Genomic DNA, 16,541 nt, shown 5'->3' with positions numbered 1-16,541 from the left:
CTCCTAAGAAAAGGCCCTAAGTAGTCTCAGACAACTTTGCAGTTACTTAAGAAGATGTTGGACTAGATAATTTCCAGGCACTCCTGCCACCCTAAAACATTCTGTGATAATGGAAATGAGAAGCAGAAACCAGAAGTCCACCAAAACATTTCCACAGATGAAAGCCTTTTGTTAGGAAGGACATCAGTGCTTGCAATCCAGAAGAACATGTCCTTGTCTGAGCTTTGTCTCCTCAAGGAGGTGCACCAGTTCATCCAGTTAAATCCATGCCAAAGTTATGTGGGCCCCCTTACTTCATTTGAAACAAAGTTTAAATAGATCAGAAGCAGGTCAAAACTCAGCCAAAATAATTCCATAAGTCCAAAATAAAAACCTCTTAAGTGATTTGTGCTCTCTTAATTGGAAAAATTTGTAAACAGACTGTAAGTAATCATGCAGAACATTGAGACATATCTTAAATATCTACCTATAGACATCTTCAGAAGGACTCAAGATTTGCTTAAGTATTATTATGGGTTTAAAAAGTGTTGCCGTTCTTTTAAATTTTGATGTAGTTTTTCCATTTATGGATTTTCTTCATACAACGGATTGATTTTGTTAAACGCTCATGTTTTAATATACCTTCAGCTGGTAAAATTTATACATGACTTTAGAATCCAAATTTCTGCAAGTATTTTGCTCTTTATCTGAGATAGAAATCAACATAGCTGGACCACAAGCTTCCTACGTTTCCCAAGTTTAGAAAAAAAATAAATAAATAAATAATCCAGGAAACAAGCATTCTAACTACAGAAAGGAGCACTTTGCAATAGTGCTCTGGCATTGCGCTCTTGTGACATTTTCCCTTTGAGAGCTACAACCCCAAAAGTACTCTAATTATGGCCTGCTCTGGGACCTGCAAAAACTGGTTCTACTAGTCATAGGACTAAACCTCAACTTACCCATGGCCTGCATATCTTCTTTTTGCTTCTGGAACCTTGTCTTTTCCCTTGGTACTTTACTTTTGTTTCCTTGGGTATTTTGTTTAGCAGTAATTTCATCCTCCTGATAGAGAATTCGGAAGGGGAGTGGAAAGAAAGAACATAATATCTACAGTGAAATGACCAGAAACAGATATTCCCAATTTTTCAACAGTTCACTAAAACAAGAATAAAAACAGGCTGTAAGAGTTTCCCCCAAACATACTACAGACCCAGAGATCCTGCCTAATGGTGGGGAAGAAGGGAGAAAATCCAACACTTTTCTGCCAGCTTTCTTTTTAAATAAAGCAGTTTAGAACACTAAGCTTTGCTGTGTTTAAATACAGGCAAGTAACATAACTGTATCTGAGGTCAAGTCACATACTTGTATCTAGGGGTACAAATTAAAGGTTTTTAGCAAATTATTTATTAATTGTTCCAAGAAGGGACAAGTACTCCATGTGCCTTCACAACAGACTGAAAAGCTAGTTTCTTGATGGAATCACAGAAATAAAAAAGATAAAAATAATAAGATAACACATCAATTATTGTCCCTTTGACCAGCTGAACTATAAAGCAATCTACTATAATAGCAATTATGTAACATATCCCAATTCATCCTCAAAGTAAAAAAGTACAACATCAAACTTGCATTCCAACTGTTCTGAAAGTTCAGAGAAAATGGTAGAACTTAAAAGACTACATTGAAGTGTCTTCATCTGGAATTAAAAATGTCACTACTCACAAGACTAGTAGGTGCCCTCTTTGGGGGTCTCCCTCGCCGTCTGCTTGCGGGACTGAAGACAAATGTCGGTGGGTCATCAGGAAAGAAGTAGGAGAAATTTTGTTCTGCTAGATTATATTTTGCAATTGATGTTGCCTTCATAAGAGAGAGAAAGCACATATTAATTGCTAAATTCTTACGTTTTCATAAGTATAAGCTAATGAATGAATCATTAACTCGCAAAAAAGACAAAGTAACTAGATTTATGATTAGTTAGCTTAGGATAAGAAATAAAACTCTGAAACAGTGTAAGTGTAGAGTTAATCCACCAAGTGGATAATAATGTAAGCAGCACACATCTGAAAATAGAATTTGGCAAGATTTTATTTCTTTAGATGCCTTTTTGCAAACACAGCTGGACACAGTCTTCCTAGCAATTTATTGACATATGTTGAAAATTACTTTTGACAGAGAAAACTGGAAAATAAATTTACTGACGTATCATATGATTCTCTAATACTTTAACTCTTCTGGAAGAGAAGAAAATTTATTACTTCTCTCATTCTTAATTGTCAAAATTTCATTTAAAGTCACCTTTAACCTGATGACTTCAGGAACGCTACCCTTACAAAGTGATACAGATGAGGACACAAAGGAGATAATCCAAACAGGACATGTTCACATAACTGCTGAAATGCAAGGCAATCAGCAGAGGAACAAGGAGACACTCCACAAATGCCCTAACAGAAAGAATAAGACACACACACACACAGACACATATAAAATATAATTATTTTCCTGAGGCACCAAAAAGCATCACTAAAAGATCACTACACCCAGCTCACTGTATCATATCAAGGACAACATAATTGCTAACAAGCTCAAGGAAGGTGGCGGTTTATCCCTTTCAGATCCATTTTCTTTTATTTCCACTTCCTTAAAAGAGATAGACTTCAAAATTACAAACTCATTCAAAAACTAGTTGCCTTTGTTATTTTCCACAACTTTCAGAGGCAAGACTGATGCTCTCATCTCTCAGAGCTTCCTTGTGCAGGACGAGCACTTACACAGCTGTATGAGGATTCTTCTTAAACACACACAAAATGCAAGATGTAATAAACAAACATGCTTCCTTCTAAAAACAAGGCGAAGATCAGAAGGATTTCAGGGTCAAGGCTGCAATATGCAGTGCAAGGATGCAGGATCTCCTGTGGCACAGCAAGCGGGGCAAGGGAAATTGCCACCTGCTTGGCTGGCATGGGAGAAGCTGCTCAATTCCTTCAGCACAAGGAAAAAAAATTCTCAGAGTCATCCTGCACAGGCTAAGATATGAACTTCAGCTTGAACTAGTACTAAGTATCACCATATATTTCCACAGAAGATGACAAAAATATGCATCTTCAACACCTAAGGCCTCACCAAAAGCCCATTCCAGCCACCTGAAGTCTTCAGTACTTCTGTCTCAGTGAAGAACTGGAGACTTAATACAACCTATAATAAAGTATTTTCCAGCTAAAAGCATTACAAAAGAATATCAGATTACTGTACCAAACCAGAAATAGATAATTTTTATTTGACTTAGGAATACGAGCTGCATACCTTGAAGAATGAAAACAACTTGTGTTAGACTAAGCAAAAATATATTATGTTTTAATAAATAACATTCTTCTAGGTAGAAGCTCCCATTTTTATTTTTGGGACTTTTCTAAACGGGTAGCTAAAGAAGAAATTAGAGAATTAAATTCTGCTTCATGTACAGAAAATTTACCATCTTGTTTACAAGCAAAAGTTTAACATAAACTTCTTTTTACAGAAAAAGTTGCAGTATTCATTGTTTTATTCTGGAAAAGTCAAATACCAACTCAATACTTACAAAAAGCTAAACTTGTTGTAATTTTAAAAAGAGGTTCTGAGCAGCTAGTAGAGAAAAGTAAAAGAAAGACTGAGCAGGGTCAATATTCTATCCCACAAATGATTCCTTCTTATTTACCTTAGTTTTAATGACTCCATCATGTGGTTCACAGTGTTGTTTCAGAAAAAGTTTAAGTCTATCACGAGAAAAGAGATGTTTCCTTCGGCTGTATTAGGAAAGAAAGGCAGCATTATCAAATAACATCTTTAATTACTGTTTAAGTACAGCTGACAATATATGCAAAAACACAGGTAACAGATTATGTGACTGACTTTTTTCTCATTTTCTTAATTATAAATTACACCCTTACTATTGTAATTAACAGCCATTTGCAACCCCAATTCAATTAAAAATTTCCTTCTGAACAAAACAAAAGCCAAGAAATACTTAAAAAGTTGGTTATGCATCTGCAATTTTTGTTTTGAAGATCCTGGTATGTCCTCTTTTATACACACATACAAACAAACTCTGCAGCCTATTCATCCCCACTAGATCCTCCAAACATTCCTCTCTGTCACGGTAGCTTTTAAAATCCCCAAATAAGACTCCAGTCTGACTGTCTCAGAAGAGGGTGGAAGCAAACAAGGGCAACAGGAAAGCAGCACCCACAGCTCTCATGGGGGAAGGAAAGGCACAGAACTCTCAGGCCAACAAGGGAGAGGGGCACCCTGCTCACTTGGGCTGCGCCACTCCTGCCTACAGGACAGCATCAGCTCCACATGCTCCCTGGCACCCCAGGGAACCCACGTTACTTCACAGGAAGGAGAAAACCAACTACACAGGTATGGTTAATGGAAAACTAATCTGGATTCATGCTGGAACTAAATGACGTGAAATCACTGAAGTCTGGTGTTCCCTGCCCCCGCCCCCAGCAGCCGGTTTATAAAGTTTTGATGCACAACCTACTCTAAAAATGCATTAAATAAATTCAAGACAAAATTATTTAAGAAGCAAAAACTCTTTGCAGCTTTTTATCTTAAAGCAGTCTGATAACAAGCATCTGCTCTACCACTTCCAACCAGTAATGCTACCACAGAGGGTTCACAATGCAAACAGTTCATCAATATTATAGAACAGGGTTCTCAAACTTCATCTATGCCACCAGTCACATCAGTAGACACAGGTGTCAGAAGCAACAGCCAACAAAAGCACAGAGGCTTGTAAGGAGTTACTACCTGTGTTAATACTAGTAAAGCTTGGAACCCTTGGCTACAGAAAGCCTGTGAAACACAGTATTTTGTTCCAGTTCCTCTAATTAATAGTTCTAACATATTATTTTTAAATGCCATTCATTTGATACCAAAAACATCTTCCAGTGACTTACACAACTCACACAGTTATAAAGTAGGATTTTAACTTTAATATAGTAATTTTTACCTTAGTTGAGATGCTTTAACAATAACAGTCTCATACAAATCTTTTTTAATAGGTTCTACTTTGTATTTGAACAAAGAAGGATCAATTATGGCTTTCTTCTCCCTAAAAAAATTAAGAAAAATTACAAAGTTAACTACAATCACAAAACATCAGTCTTTTATTGTATACATTTAATATATTTATACACACACACAATGGACCTCTTGAAAATACAAGCTACATTTAATACAGACTGTAACTTCCACTGGTACCAAAGAGGACCTGTTCACTTCTGTCAGCTTTTCTGTGACTAGGTGTATTAATAGATTTGCATCAAAGACAGTTCCTGCAAGGAAAAGGAAAAGGGATCAGAGATGTTGGTGTCCTTACTGGCGAGATGGGAGGCGAGAAGGGAAGGAAGAACAAAGGAGGAGATAAGTAATGATACATCCCTGTCCCTCAGAAAATTGTCTGTATTTTGGTCATACCGTGACTTGGTATTCCATGATCATCCTCAGACTCAAGATAGGAAAGCTAAAGTAATGAGGGCTGTGGCTAGGAATTACTTGATAGTGTCAAATACAAACTTGTCCCCTCACCATACATACACCCCTGCGTTTCCAGCCCTTTAGTCTAACAAGCTAAAGAAGGTTCCCAACAGATAATGTTCAAATACAAAGTAAAAGGCCAAGTGCCCATGTTCTACCCAAAGTAGATTATTTTATACATTTTAATAGATTCTAAACTCAAATACTGTCTGTAATCAAAAGCAGGGCCCAAAGAACAATCAATGGTTAACTCTTGTATCATTAACCTTTACTTTTTAGTTTGAGTAAAATCATTCTCCCACCTTCAGTGGATCATGTATAATGGCCTCAACCCAATTCCCAAACAAAGGTTTTTTTCCTGCTTAGTTTCTGAGTTTGATTATCCTAAGAAGTGAACATATTCCTGAAGTCCTCCTTCATAAATCCAAACTCAAAGTCAAAATTTTACTTAGTGCACAAGAGGGAAAAAATGATCATCCAGTACATGTAGAAAGCTTTAAAAATTACATAGATTATCTAGGCACTTTGGCATAAATGTCGTATTATTTTTGTTGTATTGCACTTCATAAAACATTATATAAAATACAGAAAAGTTAGCAAAGGTTAGACCCATTTTGCAGCAGAGTCCATACAGCAAGTCTTAACAGGACAGCTCTGACAGACCACCAGATCCCAAGGAAAGAATACAGAATATCTTGAACTTAATAGGTAAAAACTGGAACTGACTCACTTATATTACACTAGTTTCTACCGCACTCAAGTAAATGCACCTGGCAGAGTCTTGCATTTTTTTAATGAGGTTATTCTGAACCACTAACAGATGATAATCTCATCAGCCCCTCTGTCACTTTGATACAGTGACCACATGACTTGGATATAAATTTCTGCTATCTTGTATTCAGACAGTATGGTCTTAAGGTAGCTTTACCAAGAAGCTTCTGAGAAACCTTGTCAAGGACAGGACTATCTATACTATATGGTCTGAGTCTTGCTAGAGCTACCTATATCTTGTGGTATTAATAGAACTAGAAAAACTACATAGAAGAATACTGATGGTTAGAGAATCAAGAATGCATCTACAATGAATGCTGTTCTGCTTTTCCAAAAGAGGCAGTGGCTTTTCTTCTCTTTGACTAAGTTTGGGAATGGAAAAAGCTCCCCTGAAGAATGCTGGCTAAATAATGCAAACATTTGTCTCCTTATGCTCCAATGCAAGCCTTACACAGAGGTAACCTCTTGGTATACTGATCCCAACAAAAAGACGGTCTCTGTGCACCTTCGAAGGTTGTCACTGACAAGCTACTCTATACTGAGCAATTCCAACTGCTAAGACATACCATCTCCATCATTAGATTCAGATAAAGAAGGGGTCAGAGAGGATGAGAGGAAAGAGGAAAGATCGTTGAAGAGGAAGAAAGATTTGTTCTACTGAAGACATTGTATAGCTTTAATGACAAGCAACAACCACACTTTTTGACGTATCCTGTTCATAACTTCTTCTCCAAAGAAGAGGCAGAAACCTAGGTTGAAGATGGTTTAAAATAAATAAATAAATAACCAAAATATCGATAAGGTTTCACTCACATTTTTTTCAAAAGCTTTGTGACCTTTGCTTGCATTCCAAAATTTGCAGAAACAATTAACCCTTCTCCAAAATAAAGATGATACATCAAAATGCATAAACACCCAAATTTACTGCCAGAAGCCAGCCAGCGACCCAATAAGAATTTTTTTCTTCTAGTATTTCTGATGTGGTTGATGGTTCGCACTACTCACGGCCCCAGCAAGAGGAATGCCATGAATTGAGCTGCAGACAGTATTGTATATATTGAGCAGCACAAGCCCTTCAACCTCCAGCCTGCTCCTTGGTGCTGAAGAGAATGCAAGAGTTTGACCTCACCCCAAGTCCAGCAGTTTAAGGTGTGTACACTGCTCATCTACAATGACCACTACCCTACAGAACTAGAGGGTCCCAGGGAATAGGATCAACGGTTTAAGACCTCAGAAGATTGCTGCCTTTTGCTTCATAACGCAGGCCTTACAAAGCAGCTTGTTTTTCTGAGGAGGGCAGGAGTGAGAGCATCCTGGCCTCTTCCTCCCTGTACAACCTCAGTTTTTACAGCAGAACACAATAAAAAAAAAGGACAGCAGGAACACTTGTACAGAACTTGTGCTATTTCTGCCCCACACAGACAGGAGTAGGGTCAGAGAGAGGTTGGGATCTCTAATGACATCTATTTTCAGTTAAGATTCTCTACCCGTACAGATTCTTTAGGAAAAATATTTGCAGATGGCCCATCAATCTGTGCTGTGCTCCCCTCCCCCCTCACAAACACACCGAGCATCTGCTGTGCCATTGTTTAACGGCACTGCAGCTTCGCTCAAAGGCTGGGTCTCAAAACCTGGAGATTTGTGTGCAGACGGAGGCAGAACTGCAGTTCTGCACATATCAACTTGACATTGGTTCCAAGGCAAATAATGTTGATATGCTCCACATCCAAGTTTCTCCATAAACAGCAAAATACAGTCCCTGAAGGATTAGGGCTGCAAAACAGTGTAATTCAGTTCAGTGGGATTCTTACTGTTATGGGCAAGGGTATAAAGAATCTTAGATGTCCATATAAAAAAAATGGACAACAATGCTCTACTTTCAGATAGGTTTTACAGGTACAGCAAATAATACTTCTCAAGTTTGCATAGGCCCATAATATATCCAGAAACTAACGTGTTACTGCACTCTTGCATTTGTTACAAAAAGACTCACTTAAAACTTCCACTAAGCATTTTAAAGCCATAAGAGGTTTGCAATTTAAGTTTGTAGCATAAAAGTTAGTTATGCCACAGAACAGTACTTCCAAAATTTCGATATTCTTGCAAGATTTCTCCTTCTAAGAGAAGTAAATTATTTTCCTTCCCTCTCCTGCATTATCAAAATAAGTAATGAGCTGGGGAGAACCACAGACTAACTGGGAGTGTAAGACTCAGTCTTACTACCAGCTCTGCATGCATGGAAGTGACAGCAACATAAAGGGATCAATCCAACAGTCAGCTCTGTGTACGCTTACATTATTCCAAGAATAACCTCCTTTCAAATGCCATATGCCTTATGGAATACAGAAAGAGCACTTATTTTCTCCAAGGTGTAGGACCTCTTTGTGAACAACTCAGACACTGCCTTCAAGAGATAGTATAGAATTTTTAAAATTATTTATCCCATGTTATCTTCTTGGCCAAGTGAGGAGCTCCACCCTAGTTGTGCAAGGCACGCCAAGACATGGAAGCCCTCATGCACCAACCAGTGAGAATAACTTCTGCATCCACACAGCATCTCACAGACAACGGCCGTTCCTTTAAGCCTGTGTGTTGCCAGATACAAAACTAGGGCACACTTCAAACCCTCTTCTTTCATCAACATTGTGCTTGTGAAGGACAGATAACTTTCTTCTCATTATACTGCTAGGATAAACCACATGCATACGATCAATTACTAACTGGTAAAGGGATACTCCAAATTAAACACTGCAATTATAGCCAAGAAGCTCTCTTATTTAATTTTAAGCTACTCCAGCCTTTCTTTCACAATGAAGAAAGCTTTGTACATTTTTATATTTTGGATGCAAACACATTTAGTCTCTGGAAAGACTTTTCAGAAAGTTACAGCAAGAGTATGTCCTATTATAAGGCAATCTCAACCCTGAGCCCCATGATGGACGTGAAATAATAGATCATGCTAAATAGTACCAGACTGTAGAAATGCAGAACATAACTGCATTTTCCAAGCTATAGCAGCACAGGTTCTGCAGCACAGAGAGGACTAGTGATAGGTACATAATGTGAACTGTGAGGTTGTCCTGCACAGGGACAGGAGTTGGACTCAAGGACCCTTGTGGGTCCCTTCCAACTATGATTCTATGATAGGCACACATGGCTCTTCCACCACCTGTCAACAGAAACACTGTCATTCCAAACAGATTTAACAACGATTATTCCGTAGGTACTCTGTTTCTCATGACATGCAGCTCTCTGGTAGATTTCACGTAGCATAACTGGCACCTGTGAATATTCAACTTGTCACCTTCGGCTGCTTGAACACTCACGAGCCACACAGATAAGTAATTTGTTTTACTCAGACCCCACCTCATTTGCTTTAGTCCAATTTCCACCCAGCCTGAATGCTTTATACTGTAAAAGTATCATTTACCCATTTTGTGCAGAGCTATTGTGCGTTTCTGAGTCATCACTGTCACTGATGACAATTGTGTCTCCGTCAGTGCTGCTGGTGTGGCCATTTGCCATCCCATTGTGATGAGCTGGAGCTATGACTTCCAAAATCTTACATTGCAACCTGAAATAAAACAAAGACATTTCATTACCCTCAAAATCTTCCAATAGTGCAAAGAGCCTAAAGTTGTAGTAGATGTTATTTTAAGAATACATTTATAACTGAATATTGTATTGTCTACCAAATAAGTAAATACTTAAGAGTGTTGCACTGAAATACTAGGTAAAATGTTAATTTTGTGAGTTCCATCCAATAAATGAAAGAAAAAAAAAAAAATCATCTGCTTACACAGCTACCAGCTTTACTACTCTGGACAGCAGAACAAGTCACTGTTAGAATTATTTGCAGTTGTATTTTTTTTTTCAGTTCTCACTTAAACTAAAAAGTTAACTTAATGTATTACCTTAAAACTGGACACCAAACCTTTTACATTTATTTTTACAGCAGTCTAAGAAAAGCAAAAGATTTTCAGATCCCAAAGTATTTTTACTTATAAGAGATCATCTACTGCTGTCAATGACCTAAATAAACAAGGCTGAAATTATCATTATGCATCTAATCTTAATAATGGCCCATTTATCTGCTGACACATATTAAGGCTCCATCTGGCATGCACACAATTGACAAAACAAGTCTATCTCTTCACCATCCTGAATGCCAGTTATAAAAGGCAGAATTAACTACATATTAAAAAGTATAATTAATCGACACTTCATGCTGGGTGACTATATTACAGCTGGTTCTTAAGCACTAACTTTCACCCCTTTCTGGAATCCCATGGTTCATATTTTTTAGTTTAATCTCCTCAAGACTGTCTGCTTCATGAAAATTAACTATAGCAGTCAGTGGATGCTGTCACATACTATCACTAAAAGCTCAAAGGGTGACGGGAGAAAGAACACAGAATAATTCTCTTCTCTGGACACCAAACACTGTCACTTGAAATAAATAAAATGGAGAATGCAGGAAGCACAGGGCTTGAATGAGCGTAGCATCACGCCTAAGCTAAAAATAAACACACACCCCCAACAAATCTATGACAGACAAATTCTAAGTGTTCTATCTGAACTGAACACTAGCAAAAAGGAAACAATGTCAAAATATTTCTTAAACATCTTTCTGCGAGCAGACAGTACTCTCTGCACACACTGGGGAAGAAAAAAAAAATAAAAAGAAGGACAAAAGTTGAAAACAAAAATATCCTAGGTCGTATTCACTTGTGAATTTAGCCAGGAGCAGTAATGCAGTTGGTGCCCATAACTGTCCTCCCCAAATCTCTCTCCAACAGGGACAGAGTTCCAAGATGCTCCAACGGGATGTGCTACTTTAAAACAATATGAAATAATTAAAAAAAACCCACCAAGTACTATTAACGTGGTCATGTACTCCTGCAGACAACAATATAACCAGTTATGCATGGGGACACGAGCGCTGCCTGCGTGCCAAGGACCGCTGTCTGCAGGAGCTGCCATGCCAGCACTGCCCCGATGTCCAAGGCTGGTCCGGGGCTGGAAGGCACCTTTTCCTGGCGAGTGGAGCTCAGGATAATTAACTGTGCTAATGTGAATAGACTCAATGTAAAGGATCAAGAGCACCCAAGTATGTAACGGACATAGAGCCTAGTGACTGCTCACAAAATAAGTCCAAGGCCAATGAAGCTTAGTAAGGTCTGGCTCAGCACCAGACTGTGGCTGAGTCCTAAGAGAAATGCCTGTCATTAACAGTGTCTTGGTTTTCCAATATTTGAAACATCACTGCCTCCCCTTCATACTGCACAATATGGAGCTGACTACATAGCAGAATGTATTAGGCTGATTTTCTTAAATCCAGCAAAGATCACCTGCTCAAAAAGACTTCTTAGTAGAAATATTTTTGTTTCAGATTATAAAATATATTTCCTAGAGAGTTCAATTACATTTAAAAAACACTTTTAAGTGTTGTTTGTTTTTTTTTCCAAATGGAAAATAATCAAAAGCACCAATGCTTAAGACTAGTGACACTTCTAATTTGTTTACTATTTGAAGCCCACTAGGGGGAGCGCATATACACTGAATTTGCAACCACAGTAAAACTGCCACATGAAAGCTAACTTGCAACCTATGCTATGCAATGCCATGAAAGGATAAAGAGCCTAACATACACACACGAATCAGTCCTCCTCGACAAAAAGACTTTAATGTTTAGTCACTGAGTATTTTACCAATGCTTAATTTACATGTGTGTCCATCAGACAGCCCTGTAATTTAGAGTATCACATCTCCTTCTGTAAGAATTGAAATTATATATTCTATATACTTGATTCAGTAAGTAGCAAAATCCCAATACAGCTACCTCTTTTTTCTTCTTCCTTTTTTGTTATTAAATAGGAAGCATGACTAATGGAATAAACTACCACAGAAAGCAAGTGATTGTCCATCATCTATGCCTTCATTCAAATAATTACCAGAAATCTTCGGTGAAGGAATCAAGTGAAACACACATTACCTGGCTCAATAAAAGCATAATCCAATGGAAGTTAATGGTTACTGATAGACAGGGGATTAAAGAAGGTGATGCAACTGCTCCTTCTAGCATTGAAGAAATAATAATCTATTAGTTCTTTTTTTAGCCCTTGCTACAGTCAAGTCCTGGCTAGTAGTGGCCAATTCCCTGGGTGAAGAGAGGCAAACACACTTGGTTTCTAGTACAAACAAAGGCCTGCTTTTCTCAATAACCTAATGATTCCCGAGTTCACTTATTACAACTCTTATTTTATATCATAAGGAACATAAAAAACAGCAGAGCTGAAATCTGAAGCAAGACACTCAAATGAAGCATACTCATGGAAATACTTTATAAAAAGGACATCTTAAGATCTTCACAGAGCTTACATCAAAGTCAAACCACGCTCGCTCACTATTTCCCATAAAATAAGAACTAGAGGCACCTCAAACTGAAAAGACAGCAGCATTCAAGCAAATAAATACATATCCTAATATCCCCCTCAGTCAGGAAGCACTTTCTTCAAATAGCAATAAAAATTGTGAAAAAGCTTACAGCCACTCTAAGTAAATCCCAAAGGTATTCAGAAAAGGATCAGATAAATTGAGAATAGAGCCATCACGAACTTCTACACACAAGTCCCAGCAACTCAAGCTCAGACACTGACAGTTAAAAGCTAGAACAGTAAAACCTGCAAAAGGATTACCCTGTACTCAAAGAGTTTTGCATACTGCTCTCTGCACTGCAGGCTGCTATCAACAACAGGGTATGGATTCCCTGACCAATCCCAAGGTTGGCCTCTATGCTCACAGCTTTATTTTTTGCTACACTCAGAAAACAAGCTCTTTGAGATCTCTTATGTTATGGAAAAGAAGTGCCTGGCCTAGATGATTAAATCTGGGGTTTGTTTTGAAGAAAGAGAGGAACACGAGCCCAAAAGTTTTAAATGCAAAGCCAGAGGAGATACTATCAATGTCAATTTTTTTAAGTACCTGTGCACATCCCCTCTCTCAAATGAAAAAAACTTAGATCTTTCATTCCCATGAATTTTGGGTAGAGCTGGTCAGATGCCCAGGTGAAAGAACATAAGTGACTCCAGCAATCTAAGAGCAAGATACACTGGCTGGAGACGGTGGCACAGGACACGGTTTCTGCAGAAATCCAACTCCATCACACTCTCTCTACAAGAACAATTCTGGGCTGTGCTTTGAAAAGCAGCTTAACACAACTAGCAGAAAACTTTAAGGTTGGGTGGAACCTCGTCACTCCCAGAAGAACAGTAAGGAAACGGCAGGCTGAAGGTGAACAACAGCAAAATGCACCTGCAGCCTCAGGCTGCTGCTCTGCGAGATGCAGAGATGACTTAACAGTTCAACACTACCAAGGGGGAAATCCTCCCCTGCCATTCCTCTTTCCAGCCACATATTTGGTGTGGTGCTTGCTTTTTGTAGCTCTGGCACTCAGTATTGTTCATTGATTGCCATTAACCCAAAACTAAGCCAAGGTGAAGAGCTGGGTAAGTTTGTGTCTGATCATATACTTCAAGTGTTTCCCTGAAGGATCTGATGAGAACTACAGCATGTACAAAAGCAAATATTGGCCACAGACAAAAGCAGGTGAGAAAAAGTAGCAAGACCTCTCTCATGCAGAAGCCCTGATACACTATAATTTTTTGAGGAGCTCAGTGACCTCAGTAGCTTATGCTTCCAAACTGAAAAGCAAACACTGGGATGCTAGGAAAGTCTGCTCTCGGGAAACCACACAACTCACAAGGTATTATAGTTGGGCATGACACAGTACATGCTTCAAACTCACCAGTAGTCCAAGATGGGAATGATTCAGGAAAATCCAAAACAAAGGGTAAGTGTAACTTACATGGCAAATTTCTCTTTCTTTCAGCTCAGCAATTCAAAGGCAGGTACACAACCTACTACAAGTTGTGGGACAACCCCACAGGTATCTCCATCTCCTGCCAAAGCAGCAGAAGAACACAATTTGAAGAAAAAGAGAAGCTGCACTCCACTATGTAACGGGCCAAAACCAGACATCACAGGGTGTCAAGCAGAAACCTTGACCCTGCAATTACCAGCACTTCAACTTACTCTGAGAAGTTCTTCCCAAAGGCCAGGTAGGCCTATACATCCAGCCATACAAGCTGTGAGAAGAGAGACCACTTCTCACTGCCCCTCAGTTGAGCATTCTGCACCCCTGTTTTTGATCTGACTGGTGCTAACTACTGTGATAGAAATAATAGTCTGGCACTCTGCTATGTCCTCATCTCAAGCCAAAACACAAGAGCCCTTGAATGCCCACGTGAGTTATAAACATGTCTCTGTATGCTTTACAATAAGCAGTTAAAAAACAGCAGAAAGCTGTTTCAAATGGGGCAGTGGAGTAATATTGCAATACTTTGAGGCCAACTTTTAACATAAACAAAACAATGACCAGCGAGGCAGAAGCAAAAGGAAATTCACTTTTTAAAAAAACAGACACCCAAATGAAAGCAAAGTTTTTCAAATGCCAAAATTAAAAAGGGACACATTTTCCAATAGTATGTGAAGTTAGTCGAATGAAGAAAACCCCAAGAGAGACGTATGAGAAGCTATGGTAGCAAGTACCAAAAAGCTACAGCCTCATTCTGTTTTGACAGCTTTTAGTAAGTTTTTAAGAAGTAAATGTCAGGTAAGTGCAATAACTTGTATCCTAGTCCTAACAGTTCTTGTACACTTGGAAGTAATTAGAAAGATAAAAGCGAGACAAGATCTGAAGGAATAAGTGACATCTCTTACTGAGCTAACTGGTACTATTTAATGCACACACCAAGCAAAAGCACACAACAAGGAGGCAGGTTTTACACACATAATGGCTTCCTGAAGTACAGTAAGAGCTGCTCTTTTCAAGTTTTAGCATCTTCATTTGTCTGTCAAGTTATAGGTAAGATTGTGCGCTTCAAAGAAACCAGTAAGTAGCATGTTTTTACTTAGGACAAGAGAATCTGGTATACACAGTAGCTGCATCAGTTGTCTCCTGCAGATTTAGGACAGCACTAACTAACAGTAGATGCATTGTTTTGATTGCCCAGCCTTCAGTTCACAGTACTGTACTGACTAAAAAAAATCCACACAACAAACCAAACCCTGTACCTTTAAATTTGTAGTTACAGAAGTAGAGAAAGTACACAGAACTAACAGAGATTGGCTGTGTCCAAAAATAGTTGTAACAGCTGTTCAACAATCTATAAGAAAGGAATTGCAGGTTCTCTCCCAGATATTGTAATCTCATAGCTTCCATCAGTCAAATACAAATATATTTATTATCAACAAATACAAATATATTTATATCCCAAAGGACTTAAGAGCAGTGGAAAGCTAATTTCTTAAACATGATCTTTCCAGGCCAGGAGTTGACTGATCTTTAACGAGCAATGCTGGAAGAATGCAAACTGCACTTGCTCTATGAATAGGTAAGCTGCTCTCCAGTACTGTCAGCTATGCTGTTTCACAAGCACCACACTAACTTTGCTACTGGAATTCAAATTCACCTTTCAAAATAAAGTAGGAAACTTCTTTGTATGCAGGAACTTGTGCTTAAGCCTTGGCACTACAAAAACATGCTATAACTTTCTGATTCTGTGGACATGAGCTCCAATGCCTCTGCATCCAGTCAGCTTTGAAGCCTAAATGCCAAAGAGGAAAAATCGTTGGTGGACAAGAATATAATTTAAACTCACTGTAACTCATTAGAGTCTAAATATGGAAGACACTTTGCCTTTTACTACCTAGTGGTCTTATACTAACTTATCCTAGTGCTCAGAAGGCAACTATATGTTAACTTATGTAAGTAATACCTTGTTGCTGGTTTGAACGAAAAAGTTGGAAAATTAGCTATAACCTTATCTCTTACAAGGATTATCTTGTACCATCCTGACTCCATATCAGCCAGGCACAGCCACCGCCAGCAACACGCTTTCTGTGCCCCGGTTAAGACTTAGAGAGATGAAAACAGTATGCAAATCTTTTAATTGGCCTAATGCAGTAGTTAATCCACTATGAACAGTCCTGAAGCACTGGGACACCAGCCAAACAATTGATGAGCTAAAAAAAGAAGTTTCAGTTACAGAAAGGTTGCTCTGTGATTATCGAGGTTTCCTACAGCTTGGCAACATCAGATCATTCAGAGCAGAGAAAGGATGCTAACCTGTACCAAATGCATTATGAGATGCAGCAATCCTCCTAACAGAGAACTTTATCTACTACTTCTGTAAGCAGGTTCATTTTAA

The 16,541-nt window shown here is 38.5% G+C and overlaps 1 protein-coding gene across 2 annotated transcripts in view; it reads right to left on the bottom strand.

Moving 5' to 3' along the window:
- BAZ1A (bromodomain adjacent to zinc finger domain 1A) overlaps window positions 1-16,541 on the bottom strand; it is a 64,463-nt gene that overhangs the window by 34,749 nt on the left and 13,173 nt on the right. For both annotated transcript variants that reach the window (XM_065064059.1, XM_065064060.1), the window contains exons 4-8: window positions 9,701-9,844; window positions 4,973-5,074; window positions 3,674-3,761; window positions 1,705-1,839; window positions 942-1,044 (exon numbers count right to left, since the gene is read on the bottom strand). In XM_065064059.1, the coding sequence (XP_064920131.1) occupies window positions 942-1,044; window positions 1,705-1,839; window positions 3,674-3,761; window positions 4,973-5,074; window positions 9,701-9,844 (572 nt within the window). The remainder of the gene's footprint in view (window positions 1-941; window positions 1,045-1,704; window positions 1,840-3,673; window positions 3,762-4,972; window positions 5,075-9,700; window positions 9,845-16,541) is intronic.

Source organism: Columba livia, chromosome 5, assembly GCF_036013475.1.
Source record: "Columba livia isolate bColLiv1 breed racing homer chromosome 5, bColLiv1.pat.W.v2, whole genome shotgun sequence".
In the NCBI taxonomy this organism is placed as follows: domain Eukaryota; kingdom Metazoa; phylum Chordata; class Aves; order Columbiformes; family Columbidae; genus Columba; species Columba livia.
The sequence above is the reverse complement of the archived record's forward strand: the minus strand, read 5'-3'. Positions and strand labels throughout refer to the sequence as shown.